The sequence below is a fragment of the Nomia melanderi genome, chromosome 12, assembly GCF_051020985.1.
Source record: "Nomia melanderi isolate GNS246 chromosome 12, iyNomMela1, whole genome shotgun sequence".
NCBI lineage: Eukaryota > Metazoa > Arthropoda > Insecta > Hymenoptera > Halictidae > Nomia > Nomia melanderi.
The window spans coordinates 1,806,910-1,824,104 of record NC_135010.1 but is presented as its reverse complement, the minus strand read 5'-3'; the positions used below and the strand labels follow the sequence as shown (position 1 = coordinate 1,824,104).

Here is a 17,195-nt window from a genome sequence, read left to right as displayed (position 1 = left end):
ACGAAGAGAAATAACAAAATTTCCACTTAAATTAACGATTTTTCAATTAAAAAAGGTTAATTAAAATTGAAAAAGAAATGATTAAAAGTATCGTTGGTTAACAAAACTCTGGAACACAAATTAAATTTTTTACTTTTCGTGGTATAATAAAATTAAATGAAAATCATTTACATCTTTATAATCCGGTATTTATAATCATCAATTTAATTGACTTTTAGTTAACATTGATTTTTATTTTTCATAAAACTTCAATTTACATATATATATATATAACTTGTAATTAAAATCTGATAAAAAATATTTGTTATAAGTTATAAAAGAAAACAAATTTTTAAATAAAAAAACTATGAATCTATCTAAAATAAATGAAATGTAACCCCATCATTGCATCGTGATTAAACATTTCGAATAATAACTTTAATAGGTACCAATTTCAGTGACAATGAAAAAGAAAGCACACAATTATTCACAATCTGTATCATATATTTGAAAACTTACATTTTATCGAATACATAAATGTCACTCATACATCTTATACATGTTTCTAAATAGCATCTCGTATAATCTTTACTTCATTTATCTTAATGAATAAATACATACAATTTAGGTGCGAGCACACTGTTGTATAAAATTTAATACACTTATTAGATTGACCAAAAAGTTTTGTCGTATTTTTCAAGAAAATTCAGAAATAAACTTTACTTTACTAAACTATATGTTCCTCATTTTCTATACAATTGTTTATCATTTTCCAGTACTTCTATTCGTAAGATTAATTTACATGCCATAATACAAACACTACATTGAAAAGAAAAAACGACGAAAACTTTCAGCTAATAAGTACATTAGGCCGATGGAAAATTAATCTTGAAATTAAAACTAAACGTGTTTCAAACGAAATCATCGAATCGGGCACAAATAAAGGATTACCTTGTTTAACACATTGTGTACCGATTAATTCTTAGAAAACTACCCGGGGATTTTCAATGAGATCAACTTATATCACCATGTGCAAAATATTCAAATATCTTATTGTTATTTAACAAATTTCAAGTAAATAACAAGTTCTAACAAAATTTAATATTTTTTTTAAATGGTGCGGTAGTTAGCAAAATTACAAAAGTAGGTATTTATATAAAAACCAGATTTCTTGTTTCCGATACACAATGGTTAACATTTCGGTATGCGCAATTAACCAGTTAGCTACTATAACTTCTGAAAAGTGTGTACCTTATTCTTATACATGCTCAAATCTACAAATAATTTTTTCATTCTCATAATGAATATACTTTTAACCCCTTGCCTTATAACAACGTGTTAGACTCGTAGTGAATATTTTAAACAGAATTTAACAAGCACAAATATTGCTTAATTCTTTTCAATTCGAATTAAATATTATTCTTCCGTTATCAATTATTATACTTTGGAACAAACAATGTACATAGAATGTACCTAGAATTTTTCTTCTTTCTCAATAAATTATTAATGATAAAGTAATTGTATCAATCATAATTGAGAGATAAACCACAGGGCAAGGAGTTTACCGGTTAGCTGTTTTTGGACAAGTATACTCATCAAAAACAGCTAATTGATTAAAAATATATTTTTCTTCTGTTGCCTTAATGGACACGCGAATGTGCATTCCATCCGGGCAGAAGTACGGTCGTTCGTTTATCTACGTAAATTGAGAGAGTAAATTAAGTAAAAACAATGAGTAAGTACGGAGGACGAAACGCGAAGGTTGCGCGCCGAAGAAGCCTCTTTTCTCTCGAAATTAATTGTGTCACTTACACGAAGGAAAACATACACCGAAAATGCCGTGGAACGAGTTTTTCCTGTTTTCTGGCATTCGAATCGTTCGACGCCTTGTTCTGCAAAGATTTAGGTGCTACATTGAATTTATTCGAGGGCGCCAAGTGCGTACACTCATCGATAAAAGTGAAGGAACGAAGTAATTAAATAGAGACGATAGAATACAGTTTAAATCCAATACAAACTACTTCACTTAACACTAGAACTACCGTACTAGTCAAAATGACTGGTTTCGGTCTCCTTGTTTCATAATTATGAAACGTAATAAATGAAACAAGACCAAAAGGAAATCCCTGTAATCTTAATGGAATAATATTCCATTTTAATTTTATAGATTGTTAAGGGTCACTTCAAGGAGATATTATCATACATCTCCGAACGCACTTTTATGTAAGTTACAATATGCAAAATTGAACGTATCAATAATTTAAAAACCATGAAAAATTATCAGACAGCAAAAGTAAGACCAACTTTTCATATGTTTGTTTTTTAATATTATTCAAATTTTAAATATTCTGGTATATTAATTTATGTATAAATGTGAGCGATAAATACGATAAAGAATAATTTCTGCCTCTGAGTGTACATTAGTTCTTTCGCATTCAATTTCTTTCCTGTAAAGTCTGTTCTGTGACATTCTGTTCTTATATAGCATTGTTCTCGCCAGGATCCATTAAACTTTGACGATCAAGAGCAACGTCCTTTACGTTCAAGTTCAACGTTTAATCTTCTTCGGCATTGAAACAACGTTACAGGGAATTCGCAAGTGAGGTTTAAACGAAAACAAAATAACTTCAAACCATATAATGGGTTGTAAAGAATATTTAATAATGTTAGATACGATTCGTAACATAATAATAAAACGAGCTGATTTCCCAACTCTAACTATAAGGTAACATTTGGCGCTTACGATATTTAAGTCTGTTACATAACCTAGTGCTGCGCTAAGGATATTTGTTCTAATGTTGCATCTGACTTATATAATTATATTATGTAAAAAATCATTTAGGTTTCTAAGCAATTTTCTTACTTTCTAATGTATCAGAGGAACACTTTTAATTATTGCGGAAAAAGTAAGCGATCCTCTTAATACCGTTAAGCGACATAATCTATAAATAACTAGAAATAAAATTGTAGACAGTAAAATGGACGCTTAAATAAAACATGTAGTAAAGGATCTTAATTAGAAGAAAAGAGAAATTGTACAGTATATTATGATAACGTATTGTGTGAATCGAGAGAGTAAGAGAATTTTAAGTAAAATTCAATCCGTTCTCACACGAACACTACTTGAGCGGAAATACAAAACTGTCTCACGATTCGACGGAAGTTTCAATCCGTGTGTGGCACTGCAGTTCCTGTCGTGACTGCGACTGAATTTCAAATACAACCATGGCAACCCAGGAAACACTCGCTCCTGAGAAATCATTTCAATTTCGGGTATTCGAGGTGGAAAATTTGTTAGCGACCGGATCGCATCTGCAAACACAGCAAGAAGGAAAGAGGAACCAATCCATGAAGATTCCTTTGCAATCATTATCAGGATCGTACGCGAGTAATCTGTGCCATTTGTATTTCTGCTCGCAGCCACAGTCGCCGGTGCAACGATTTGTTTGTGTTTTTCTGTAACAGACAGTTTTTTCGCTGAGTCTTTCATTGTTTGTAACAGTCTATCTTCTTTTTTATTTCATTATATAGAATAATGAATACCTAATAGAATTTTTATGGTTTTAATTAATCAGCAAGCAAGTAGGTGAAAATCGGAGTTATTTGTTAATCGAATGTTCACTTTATCAATGATGAATATTTTACAGAGTGTGTCATTTATCTTAATAGCCGCAAATATGTTTGATTTTCGTAATAATACGAAAGAAAATTTGAAATAAGTTTTGTTTGATTTGCAGAGGAAAATGTGCTTATCAAAATGTTGAAGTCAGAATCTTTTCAAGCTTTCAAAATCATTGTTTTTTGTTTTTTAATAGAGTATAGACCTGTGTTTGCATTATGTTATGCTTATTTTTTAAATAAATTCAACTATTTAGTAAAACGTAATTCTGAAACAAAAATATTTTTTCGAAATAGATAATTGTAACAAATATAATAATTATAATATTTTATATATTTCTCATCGATTGTTAAAATAATGCAGACATAATGTAAGGAATATCGAAATTCCATTATATGCCAATAGACAATTGAATGTGAAAACTCAATAAAATTTAATTTTATAATAATATGTATTGAATGTTTTTGAGATGAACAACATTGATTTGAAAAGGATTCGAAAAATACATAAACAATGAGGTAAATGGCAAAGGGTAGATAATATACAGGTGTATAATTTTTACCGAAAATATTAATTGTTATATCCAAAGTATGTTTCAAAAACAATATCAATATCTTGCAATTTTTATGACTTTGAAGGTAAAATAAGATCGTTTACTAAACATATTCGTACATGCATTAATGTCACAAGGATGTCGACGCCACAAATAAATAACAGGTTAAAATTTACAGCGACAAAATATTCTTTACCCGTGTACTTCAAACGTATACTTACGAGCAAACTTCTTGATGAATTGCCTGTTCGAAGTGTTGTGTATTTACGATAGCACGAATTTTTCCAGCACTGTTACTAGCCCAATATGGCGTTACAATTTCGACTTTAGATTCGCATGCGTCGACTCTGAAAAATATAAATATTGCAAATATTACAAATAGTTACAAATTGTTACAAATTATTACAGATTGTTATAGATTATTATAGATATTACAAATATTTCGGATATTTACAAATTCCACGTTACGCAATGCAATCTAATCTGACTAAATAAATATTAAACAAATCTGTATAATGAAGAACAATGGTTTATTTTCTGTTCATACAAAAGGCACAAAAGCTCAATACAAAATGATTCATTTTGATATCATAAAAAATTTTGAAATCTACACAAAAATTAATATTTTGACAATATTTTTTATTATTGCCACTGTATGAATTAAAAATGTTGAATTCACTGAAATAGATAATAATTTCTTAGACATTTTTTTATAACATAATTACGAACATTCTGCAGTTTTTACAATAATAAGAATAATGCCCTGAAGTATTTATGATTTTAAAATTTCCGTACCTTCCACTCTCATTGTTTTGATTCTTCCCAGGTGATTGCCTGGGATTTCTGGTTTTTCTGATATGAGCGAAGAATGAGTCACCACCATTCGTCTCGATATCCGGATCTAATGAGTCTCGAAAACTAGGTCCACCATCTGGGAGGTCGTGTTTTCTAGCTTCTCTGCTTTTTCTTCTTCTACGTGTCCGATGGCCCGGTTCCTTCGTAGCCGCACCGTATCCCGAACTCATTTCAAAATCGCCGTACATTCTCCTCATTAACGCTTTATTTTCGTCAATAAAACGTTCTATCCGCTCTCTAAAAACATTTTATTATATTTTGCTTTTAATATACCGATTTTATTATGTCTCAATCGTTGTTTACACAATCATACTGAAAATCGTCCATCGTGTTCATCTGTAAGACATGTTTTCTGCGCGATGCAACCAACAATGAAAAATCGATTAATATATTAATTAAATCACAACATATATGAAAAGTAAGATGTTAAACATGAATTAAAAGGAATAATATTAACTTAGTATCGAACAACGGGTGTTAATTATTATTTTCTATAGGTAAATGTAATTGTATCATACTTATTCTTGTATATTATTTTTATATATTTCTTTTGTTACCGCATGAAATGGTCTGTCAATGAGTATATATAATATAGGCGCGTTAACCTCTTGCCCTATAATTTATTTTTCAACTGTACTTGATAAAACTACTTCATCGTTAATAATTTTGGTAGAAAAAAAGAATTTTATACTTATTCTGTGTTTACATTTTCTACGAATATTATAGATTAATAATAGACAAGTAGCATTTAATTTATGTTAGAAATAAATAAATTTCAGTTAGATCCGTCGAGTGTAATTAAAAATTGTCATCAGGATGGACACGTTATTGTAAGGCAAGGGGTTAACATAGATTAGAGTAAAATTGCATAAATTGTATGTTAAATTATAATATATGTATATATTACAATAATTACATTGGATATGCGTTTCCGGCAGTTGGACAGAAGAGTTGATGAAATTTTTTAATACATGGCACGCCACGTATTAAGTCGCCCCTTAATTCGACACCTAAAGCGACTGAAAGTGCAGTCCAAAGTATCTGTAACGCAGAGATAGCATATTTCAATTTTACTATTAAAATACTTCAATTTTTTTACATTATAAAATATTATTTTGTATTTAGTAGTTGAAAATTATTTTTGCAAATATTTATGATAACTTGTTGACATTTATAAAAATATGGAAAATTTTGTAGAATTTTATATATATTGCAAGAATTCAATAATTTCAAACAATCATCCCGTAGTACTTTCATGATACGTCAGAAATAATGAAATTTACCAAGAGTTAAAGGTTTCAACAGTGCATGAAGAAATCTGTATGTATGCGAAATGATTGAAAGAAAAAATTAATGAGCTAGCTGCAGATATTTATTAAGTTTCTAGTATAAAGTTAAGCTGAGTACAGTGTAGGAACATAAACAGTTTATGACCATCATGAGATGGAATTTTGATGGGAACCCTTACTCGCACATAATTTAATTTCAGAGTTTTGCTATAATTTACTAAAATTAAATGCCCTTTGTAGTAAAATACAAACTGCAGTGAAATCTCTAGTATCTGAACTAGTAGGAGATAACATTTATTTTTAGACATTTATGTTTTCTTATATTGATTGTTCTATGTTACGAAAGGAAAAGTATAAGGACAATTACAAGGAACAAATTGAAACATAAATCTAATGTTTTATTATATATTTATGCATCTTATATGATTTGACCTATTATAATTTTTGTTGTCAGTCATCAATCATAGTCAAAGGACTGAAAATGGTTTATAAAGTTGCACAAGTTCACGCTAATGTAATTAGTTAAAATATAATAATAGTTTACTATTTATTTAATTATACAAATGTAACTGCATAGATGTAAATGAAAATGAATTAACATCTGATAAGAAAAATTAACAAAGAAAAATTATTCTGTAGTACCCTTCTCAGAATGTAATATCTCGAATTTCTATTGAAATTGATTAGCATACTATAGAATATAATCTCTACACTTATATTGTACATGTATTTGTGAAGAATATTACTGTGAGTATCATATACCTAATATTCATTAATACAAAATTAAAATTAAAATTATTTTCATTAGATTCTTCACATTTTAACTATCCAACTCATTCCATAAATCTTCAACATAATTATAACCCGCCAGCTGATATTTAAAATATGCACAGATACAACAATTCTACCACGTTAACTATCCTAATAAACGCTCATTCACGATAACAACAATATGAGACATTTCCCTATATACATATCTCCCAAAGGTCGCATAATGTAAGAAATGTCAGTCGTTCAACCAATTATGAACGGTAATATGCACAACACTCAAAAAGTGGTCTCGAACGATTAAATGAGTTTGATCGAGCACACAAACCATGATTAAATTTGCCCGCTCGAAAGGTTTGTATATAAACTATGCAAACTGCTCGAAATTACCATAAGACCAAAATAAGAATCCAAGATAAGATTGAGCATCGTGCACTGTGCACAGTAGAAAAATCCTTGAGAGATAAAACCAAGAACAGAGTCGCGATATCTTGGCGGGAAATTACAAGTCTGTGGAAATACGAGTCAGACAGGAAAGGATCCTTGATAAAACGATTCCGAGCGTGGATGAACGATCGATATCGAGCAACCACGCCTCGCGAAGGTGTACGTGACTGTTTCGAATATTATATTTGCATTGAACACGCGAGACGGAGGAACAAACGGCAAAGAATGGCCGTGCACGCGTGCAACGTGTACGACCTATCGATGACTCGGTATCAGCTATACAACGAGACAGCGTTCGTTCGCACCTACGCAACGGCCGAACGATACGAGGCCCGTGCGTATGTATTTCACAAATTACAAAGGTAAATGTGGCCTACGCGTCCTCGTTCTAGATGCTGTCTAGGAAAAAGTGCGATAAGAATACAACACCCGTACAGCTTGATCCATAATACATGGGAGTTTTTTGAAGGGTCGATTTTACAGACTGAGTCGATCAAAAATGATCCTACGCGAATCCTTTATTAGTTAAAGCGGTTAACGCGTTAAGCGTAATCGTGACCATTTTTCCGTAGAGTTATTCTTTTGTAGCAAAGAAAAGCAGGAATAATTATTAATTACTTAGCACTACAATCATTGCATTAACAGAAAACAACAAGTGGTAATAAAACGAATCCGAACTGGATACATTAAACTCACACACTCGCACATTCTGAACAACAGCCAACCAATTTTATGCGAAATATGTAATACATCAGTAACCGTAAATCACGTAACCCTCGAATGCCCGAAATATCTCCCATCAATGAAGGAATTAAATATAACGGATAATATCACCAAAGCAGCTTTATCAACTATGTACGTACCAGGACACCCTAATAATCTACTACAAGCTACACGGAATTCTCGATAATCTATAAAAATACGGATTCAACTACACAGACAATCTCTCATTCTACCACCCACTTATTAAACGGCAACCAATGAACAATTATATTTATTAACTGAACGATCAAATAAGTCGCTAATAACCTTCGTTGTTGATGTGATGTTCAACCACAAAAAAAGTATTCGCATTACACTATTATCAGCTTAGTTACGTTATTAAACATTATCATTCGACATCGGTTATACTGTATGCTACGATTGTTTTCAAGTAATTCAGAAGCGTCGGTCATCAATGACTGACATGGCACTTATCGTGTGAATTCGATAAAAATGTAGAGACAGTGATGAAATTTCATATACAGTAACTAGTATTACAATCTGGTAGGGGATAATTCGATGTCAAAAAATAATGCAAAGTTAGGAATAAAATTGTTTTATATGAGACTTTGTTTTCGAGAAAATCAACTTTGAATATTCACTAGGTACGCGTGCACTTGACCATGTTTCGTTATTGGATTTCAATGTAGATCATTGTCTCGATTAAAGTGTTTGTTGATAAAAACTAATTACCAACGTCACGAAAATGTTTGCTGTACTTGAGAGTTAAAAATACCTTATTAAACAGGATGTTAAAGTAACCATGAACTTTGTTATTACAGAAATTGTTGAAAATGTTGGCCATTCTGTCGAATACATAATTCTGCTCTTTTAATTAAATCTCTATGAACGTTTTCTAACGTATTCTGTTGTTTTAATGTATGAAACGCTATAATAAGTACTGTGCGCCTCTGACATTATCTCCATCGACCACCAAGCTAAAAGTGCACAGGGGCAAGGGGACTCTTCCACTCACAACGCTCGGCTTTCGACGCATGGTCGTTATTGGCGCGCGGCAATAACGAAAGATGGAAGCGTGCCCGAATACAACGAAGTGAGACGAAGCTATAGAGAATTTTGTTATCTATCGTTACGTCTCACTTCGTAGCATTCGGTTACGCTTCCGTCTTTTGTTATTGCCGAACGCCAATAATGACCATGCGTCGAAAGCCGAGCATCGTGAATGGACGAGTTCCCTTGCTCCTGTGCACTTTCAGCTTGGCAGTCGATGGAGCTAACGTGAAAGGCGTATGGTAGAGTGTGCGCCAATTGCCCTTGCCCTTTTCCACTTTTAGTTTGCGGATAGTCGGCTAAAACTCGAAAGGCTTACTGTAGGATAATCAGTAAGATAAACATTTTCGTGGCGCTGAGAGACTTTATCAACATAAACTTCAATCGAGACAATGATCTACAGTTGGGAGATGACTTGATGTCTGACGAAAGGGCACATGCTCAAGAGGTATTTTCCTGGCTTACAGTTTTGTAGTTTTGATTGGTTACTTGTAACCAGATCGTTAGCCACATCTAATACTAATTGAGAACAACGATTTTACCTATTTTAATCTACGTACTCTTAGTCTTCTGATTTTTACTTTGTTACATTCTTTTTTGTGATGTTTTATTAATGTTATTTATCTACTTAGTTATTTTATGTTATTTAATTAGATATTTTACTTTATTTTACGTGTTATGCTTTTACTCTGTTACTTTAATACATACAGTTGCTATTTCATATAATACTTTTTCATTTTTATCTATGTGTATATATTTACATATTTAATCATCGATGTATGTGTATAGATTGCTATATATTGAACTGTATTTATTTAATATTATTTTAACGACGTCCACTCTCGCTGAATTGGCGTACTACTGTATCCACCCTTGGTCGATTATTGTAAGGCGGGAGAACATTTTTTGAAAAAATAAACGCCTCTTATCTAGGATTTTTCAAGAGTGAGTGTGAGCGAAGGATAATAAAAGAGGAAAGCCTAATGATCGAGAGAAAGTGGTCTGCACAACGTCGCAGGCCCAAAGTTTCCAGTTTGGCTTTGAAGGGGTATGTTTAAGGGTTTGTGGACAGTGCGAGTAAGAATGATTGTGGAGAAGAGAATGATTTTTTAATGCAAATGTCGAAAAGAGAGTGATTGCCTAGAGAGAGTTGTGCGTTGGCCTTCGTGGCAGTAAGTTGTGTATGTATGTTTTTGTAGTGTATTTTAAGTTACGTCAACCACATTGGGTCATTGACAACTACTTTAAATTATGCAGATGATCATCTATGTACATAACTGTATTGTGTATTCTTTAGTTATGGACGGCTGACTAAATTAAGTGTACTATTTTGATTTCTTTTAGAAATTTCAAAAGACTAGAGCATGAGTGAACTGTTCGGTTTATTTCTTTAGGATCTTCTTTTACTTGACGATATTTTCTTCTTTCAAATTCGTATGTCCAATTCTTAGTCTTGTTAGTATTATTTGAAGTCTTCTGTCGGACGAAAAGGCCAAGCTTCATTCATAAATATCATTTCTGGTGCGATGATTATATGTAGGGCGTGAGTTCTTCCAAGCTATGTTCCAATGTTTATTTATGCTTTTGTTAATTGATGTCAGCACTTTTTTGCGATATGCAGGTATGTCTATAGTGTCACAAGGAGAGCTAGCGGCCTGTTTTGAAATTCAGTCTGATTTTTCATTTAAGGAAATTCCCACATGTGTTGTTTTAGTCGTATGTCGCTATTATCTAGTTCCTTGTATTTAAGTATTACTTAGCGAATATTCACAGTCTATTTTTTCGAAAACAAAGTATCATATGAAAGAATTTCATTGTATATTTTCGACTTATTTTTTGACATAGAACCAACTCTTACTCGGTTATATCACCAATTACATGATACCCTGTATTTTTTAATTTTTAAAGTATAGAACGAATCACGGAAAATAGAGTTTCTGAAAGTCTGTTAGAGATGAAGACAGCAGCAAGTGTCTATAAGAAAAGTAGTGTTCAAATTTTTAAACAAATTTTTTTTATTATTTTGGAACGACCAATGATTTCTTAAATTAATATACATGAATATATATTTTATACATAGCTATTTATGTTGCATTGTCACGATGAATTAACCTTTCAGTTTTCTTCTACTTAGCAATGTGTAGGAATTTTTTTATTAGCTTAGTTCCTAGAATTGGAAATTCGCAATGTTCCACATATTATGAAACACTATGTACATCGCGAGCTTCAGCAACGTAGTCGATACACCTACGACTGACCGCAAGGACGTTTGCAATGAGGAAACAATCGTTTTGTAGGAAGACCAACCTCGATGTGTTGAAGTTAAGAAAATCTAATTTAGAAGTTGTGTAAAAAACTAAGAAATAAACATATTCAGAAATTCTTATCTCGAGTCGTCCCATAAATTCGTATAAATTTTTGGAATAATATTTAGGTAAACATATTGCAAGCAAATTTACGCCTTAGGGAAGAATTCTATAAATGTTATTGTAATATTAATATTGTCGAGTTTCATTGACTTTTTATTAATGTATATTTATTTTATTCATCTAGGGTAAATCTTTATTGTTTTACTGGATTAAAAAATACTCTGAACTACAATCTTGACAAAAAGTTTACTAATATTAACATAATGAATTAAATGTTTCGCATTGCACACGATTGAATGTTGAAGCAATAAAATATTAGTTAACATTCATCAGTTCTGAATTTTATTACCGTTTCTAAGTTCTAAGTTGTATTACCATTGTTTTTATTAATTTCATATATTAATCTTTCTTATTCAATCGAAAATTGAAAAATAAAATTTGTTATTTTTTACATACAATTGTTTTCTAAATATTAAATTGGCACGTATACTTAAAAAACATATTATTTATAATATTCTCGTACTCGAATAAGGAAAACTCAACTGCTATGCAAAAGTTTTGTAACTCTATAAAGCTGTATCACTAGATTGTTTAATGTTTAGAAAGAATTATTTCTATTTCAGATAATAGGGTCTTATGTCTTGATATAATTTCAATTTTAGTGATAGGCGACCCAGAATGACCGTATTAAACTGGGAAAAGAGTAGTTTATTTCATAACAATGAAAAGAAACTAAAATCATTAAATTTCAATGGAGGGAATTGGATGTATAGAGTACCATCTGGGAATATTGACGGAAAACAGATTTACGTTTGGTTATTTACAGTTTACTCGAGAGTCCTCTAATTAGCGTTCGCCATCGGAAGCTCGGGACTCATTAGCTTAACAGATTTTGTGCACGCTCGCGTCTACAACCACGTGACAGTCACTTACAGCGAAGTTACACATACATATCTGTCCATAATGTTTGCCCACAGTTTATCTAAACTTTGTTTAATTCATCTGATGTATTTTGTAGCCTACTGAATAAACAATTGTACAGTAAAGTACACATTAATTTCAATGAAAGTAACAGATAAAAAAATAGATTTTATAAAATCTTTTAATTCCGTTCGAATTTCAGTAATGGTAAAGTAGTTTTAAAATTTCTTTTAAACAATCAAGTAAAACTAAAACACATTATTTAATTGGACAATTAGTTATAAGGGAAACATAATGAAAACTTTTAGAATTGATGCAACAAATAAAACAAAAGCGTACAAATTTTTAAAATTATTGTTATGGAAGATATTGATTAATGTAGCCCGAAAATTTATCTATCTCATACTAAAAAAATAACACTGAAATTGTAATATACGTAAAACATAATATTCGTTTCTGTCGTACAATGAATATTTTATTCTGTAACATTATTTTTTATAAATATTGTGAAATTTACCTATTATTTTCAGTCGAGACTTATAAATTACGTTGTTTACAGTTTCTAATGTAATTTCTGTAGGAAATTGTAACACAATTCTTTGATCTCCACTAAATAAGTTTTTATGAAACTCATTGTTAAGGAAAGTAATCTCTCAATAATCGAGTTGAACTTTTCTTATATTCTTTCGACGAAATTATACACGAAAATCGAAACAAGCCGTGATACTTACAGTTTACACATGGAATATTTTTTCCCAGGACACTTGTGTCGTTATCGTAACATTAAATGTCCAATAACTCAATAAATCAATTCCGAAGTTGTCAGAAATCATTAGTTTGAATAACGTTATTTATCAAGTTTTCACTGAACTTTATTCTCACGGCTGAATCAGCAAGTATTGTCCGCAGTTGACGTCGCTCATACTCGTGGAATTGTGAAATTGTCGATCTATACCGGAAGTCGTCTCCGACAACGACCATCATCCCACACTCGCGTCTTCATTCAGCGATCGGTAGGCGTCATTGACTCCAGACGCGAGCCTTCGTATACACGCGAGAAGTATGATCAGCGCGATGCATTTACCACCAGAAATGAATCATGCTGCGTATCTACGCAAGTCAATTATAACCTTTAGCATGAATTGAATTCAAAGATAGACTCATGCGTTACTGACTTCTAACCAAAGCAGACCGACATTTCCCGTTGTAAATCGATTTATTCATGAGGTACATTGTTCGTTTTATTCATGTTAAACATACTGACCGAATTTAGTTCTTCCAATTATGAAAAATTTACATATTGCTTAGTGGTACATGATTAACACTAAACTACCGTATCAGTCAAAGCAACTGGTTTCGGTTTTTTTGTTCCGCAATTATTGATATCTTGAAAGCATTGACTATTCCAAATGATATTGAAAAGAAATAGTTTCACTTGAATACTATATTGAATGTCTGAAGAAACTGAAAATAATCTATTACAATTTTCATAGGGATTACACTTAGATTACTCTATTGCATTCTGTTCCGGATCGAGAACTTAATTTCAAATGTTCTATAGTTTAGTTCTTTATAAACCAAATGTGTTTTCGTGACTATAACAAAAATGTATGTACTATAAAATTAACAAATATCAACCTGTAAATACAGGTTAACAATGTATTCAATAGTTTGAATAATTGTATTAAAATGAATATACCTTGTAATTTTAAAATTACAGTGACGTTGAATTTTCACGTCTCAGTGTATAATAGTTTAAGTTAATTAATTACTTAATTTTATTCACTATTTTTCTATGCAAAATGAAATAAACCAACAAGATGCCAATATATTGGTATGTGACTTCAAAGTCACAGGGGCATATAGAGGGTTAATGAATATTTTTTTGATTTTGTACCTGTATATGTATAAAGTTGCTATGTGGGAAGTCGTAAAATGCAATAAATAATATTGTTTATTAATTTATATTATTTATATTTTCTTATTTATTTCATTACCACACCAACATTTAAATACGGTAACGATAGAGGGTTAATATTTATACTGACTTTACATTGACAGTGTTTGCTAACTGGTAGTCAATAATTAGGCTCCCCATACCTTAAACGTTTGACGTTTTGTTGTTTTAAACATTTTATAACTTTTTACATTAATTTTTGTAACAAGTCTTGATTTTAAATCACTCGACTGCGAATTTTTATCTAAATTCAAATTTTTAGGACTGTAATGGGAAACATTATAAAGAACACTATACTTTCAGTATTTTATGTATTTTTCGTACTGCGCGCAATTAAACGCTTTCATATTTCCCATAAATACATTAATATCAGCAGTCTACTAATCGCAAGTAATCTAAAAAAAAATTATGTTGTAAGTTTTAATTTTATTTTACACTTGTAACAAAAAATTCAAGCTTGAAGTGGTCGATCTTATGTATTCGACCTATGACCGCTTATTTCACAGACAATAAGTGATGTGTTAATATACATACCTACTACAAGAAATTAAAAAAAATATTTAATAGTCACTCTTGTCTCTACCATATACAACGACGATATAATAATTTATTATCTCTACTCTACGAAAGATCTAAAAAACAAAAACACTTATAATCTGTAAATGAATATTATTTTAATGATTATTATATAATAATTGTATTCTTATGCGATGTTAAGTGTTCTAAATACAAACTGACGATTAGACTATAGTTCTTTCTGTAATAATGACATTTGTGTATTCTTAAAATACAATGAAAGGTTTATATCAATGAATTTTAGTGGCATTTCTATTTTATTGTTGTCACGTGGAACCTTTATTATTGTTTTACTATACGAATGCTTTTATTCGTTACTTTGTGTCAAAGAAAGTCTTCTAAGTTTTTGCAGTAATTTTACGCTTCTTGAGATTTTCATTAAAGATATATAGTTTTAATTTAGGTAATCATAATATTTTAATAGTCCCGATTTCTTATTATTATTGTCATTATAAACATTTTTATTGCGCAGTTTGCTACTATATATTTTTAATATAGAAAACAAAGTTTGAGTACGAAATTATAGTGCAAAATCGAAGATAAATTTTTAGAGATATGCATCATATGATTTATACCATTATGATTCTTAATATTCCATTCTTTTTTGTGAAAATTTGTGAAACAATTTATTTATAGCGTAATAAAATAATTATTGCTAATAATTGTAAATAAATCTTATAAATATTATACACGACATTTAAATGAGCACATAAATCTCGTATAAATTCTTAATAAGAAATACTCAGTGTCTAAATAAACATTATAGCACGAGTTACATCGACGATGAAATTGTTGATATAACACAAAATGAGATTACTTTATTCGCATTTCTATATCCATTAATTGTGTGTTAGAAAGTAGGCATTTTAAAACTTTAATCACTCATATATTTAACGAATGGCTAAACGTGAAGGCATTGGAACCATCAGTAGATTGTGTAAGAATGCTTATAAACTGAAAGAAATTACTTAACGCGATTAAGATTTCACGAATTAACAGCTTACCAAGATAAGAACAAATGGTTATCCGTTTAATTCAATGGCTTGAACATGTTGAAAACTTAGCAGATGTTAAAATACTGTAAATCACCGTGTTTCTTTCCATTATAACAGCTTTCGAATGAAAATCAGGAAATCTTTTCATTGAGAAATTCAAGTCCACCATACATTCTCCTTGACGAACTTCTTTTCGATTGCGACACCGCGAGGATTATACCTGTCTCATTCGTTCATCGAGGACGTAACGATGCTTTCAAAGTAATGGCCATCCTAATCTATTCTAATGATTGGAACTGAAAATGCTTGGGTAAAGTACTTTTCCCAGGTTTGAAACTGTTCAAAATGATTGTATTATAATTTTCTCATAAAACAACACAACGTATATATCCTATCCTTCATAATTTAACATTAAATTTACTGACATTTTATATACACCGTATATGAGCTTGATAATAACTGATCGAATAACCAGTTATATAGTAAAGGTAAACAAATTAAACAGTAAATTTTTCTTAGCGAAAACATAAACAAAAGGGAAGACAAAAATTAAAAAACTGTCGGACAATATAAGAACTGATATGAAGTTAAATGGACAAAAGAAAATGTATAATTTTTAAAAAAATTTGTTAAAATACTAAAATGTAAAAGACAATCAAAGTTGGCGCAATGAAATAGTGGCAATTTTATAAACTATTAAAAATATCTATAAAATATTTCTTACAAAAATATATGACTTTGGGCTTTCACAATTTTGAATTGTCTTTTCGTTTTTGAACGTTTAAAAATGTTCGATAATAATTTGGTCATTTCTATCAATAGTAAAAAAACACTATTTTAATTGTTCCTTTGTTTTCCATTATTATGTTTCCATATCATTGAACCTTTAAAAATTTGTTAAAAATATACATTTTGTTGTACACATGGAATGGAGTAATAATAGGATTATTATTATTGTTATAAATTGTTCAAATCCTAAGAAAATAGGATCATTTTTTACAATAATAATAATATGCAATAATAATTTCATAAACATATTTTACTTTATATCTATAATAATACAGTATTATAAAATAGTCAAATATAAAGTTTGA

General features: G+C 30.4%; 1 protein-coding gene across 4 annotated transcripts in view; it reads right to left on the bottom strand.

Annotated features, from left to right (window-relative positions):
- Positions 1-524: 524 nt before the first annotated feature.
- The window catches only part of spz3 (Spaetzle domain-containing protein 3), a 54,392-nt gene continuing 37,721 nt past the window's right edge, over positions 525-17,195 (bottom strand). For all 4 annotated transcript variants that reach the window (XM_031974574.2, XM_031974573.2, XM_031974572.2 and 1 more), the window contains exons 6-9: positions 5,923-6,047; positions 4,947-5,243; positions 4,373-4,498; positions 525-3,435 (exon numbers count right to left, since the gene is read on the bottom strand). In XM_031974574.2, coding sequence (XP_031830434.1) covers positions 3,243-3,435; positions 4,373-4,498; positions 4,947-5,243; positions 5,923-6,047 — 741 coding nt within the window. In that variant the 3' untranslated portion in view covers positions 525-3,242. The remainder of the gene's footprint in view (positions 3,436-4,372; positions 4,499-4,946; positions 5,244-5,922; positions 6,048-17,195) is intronic.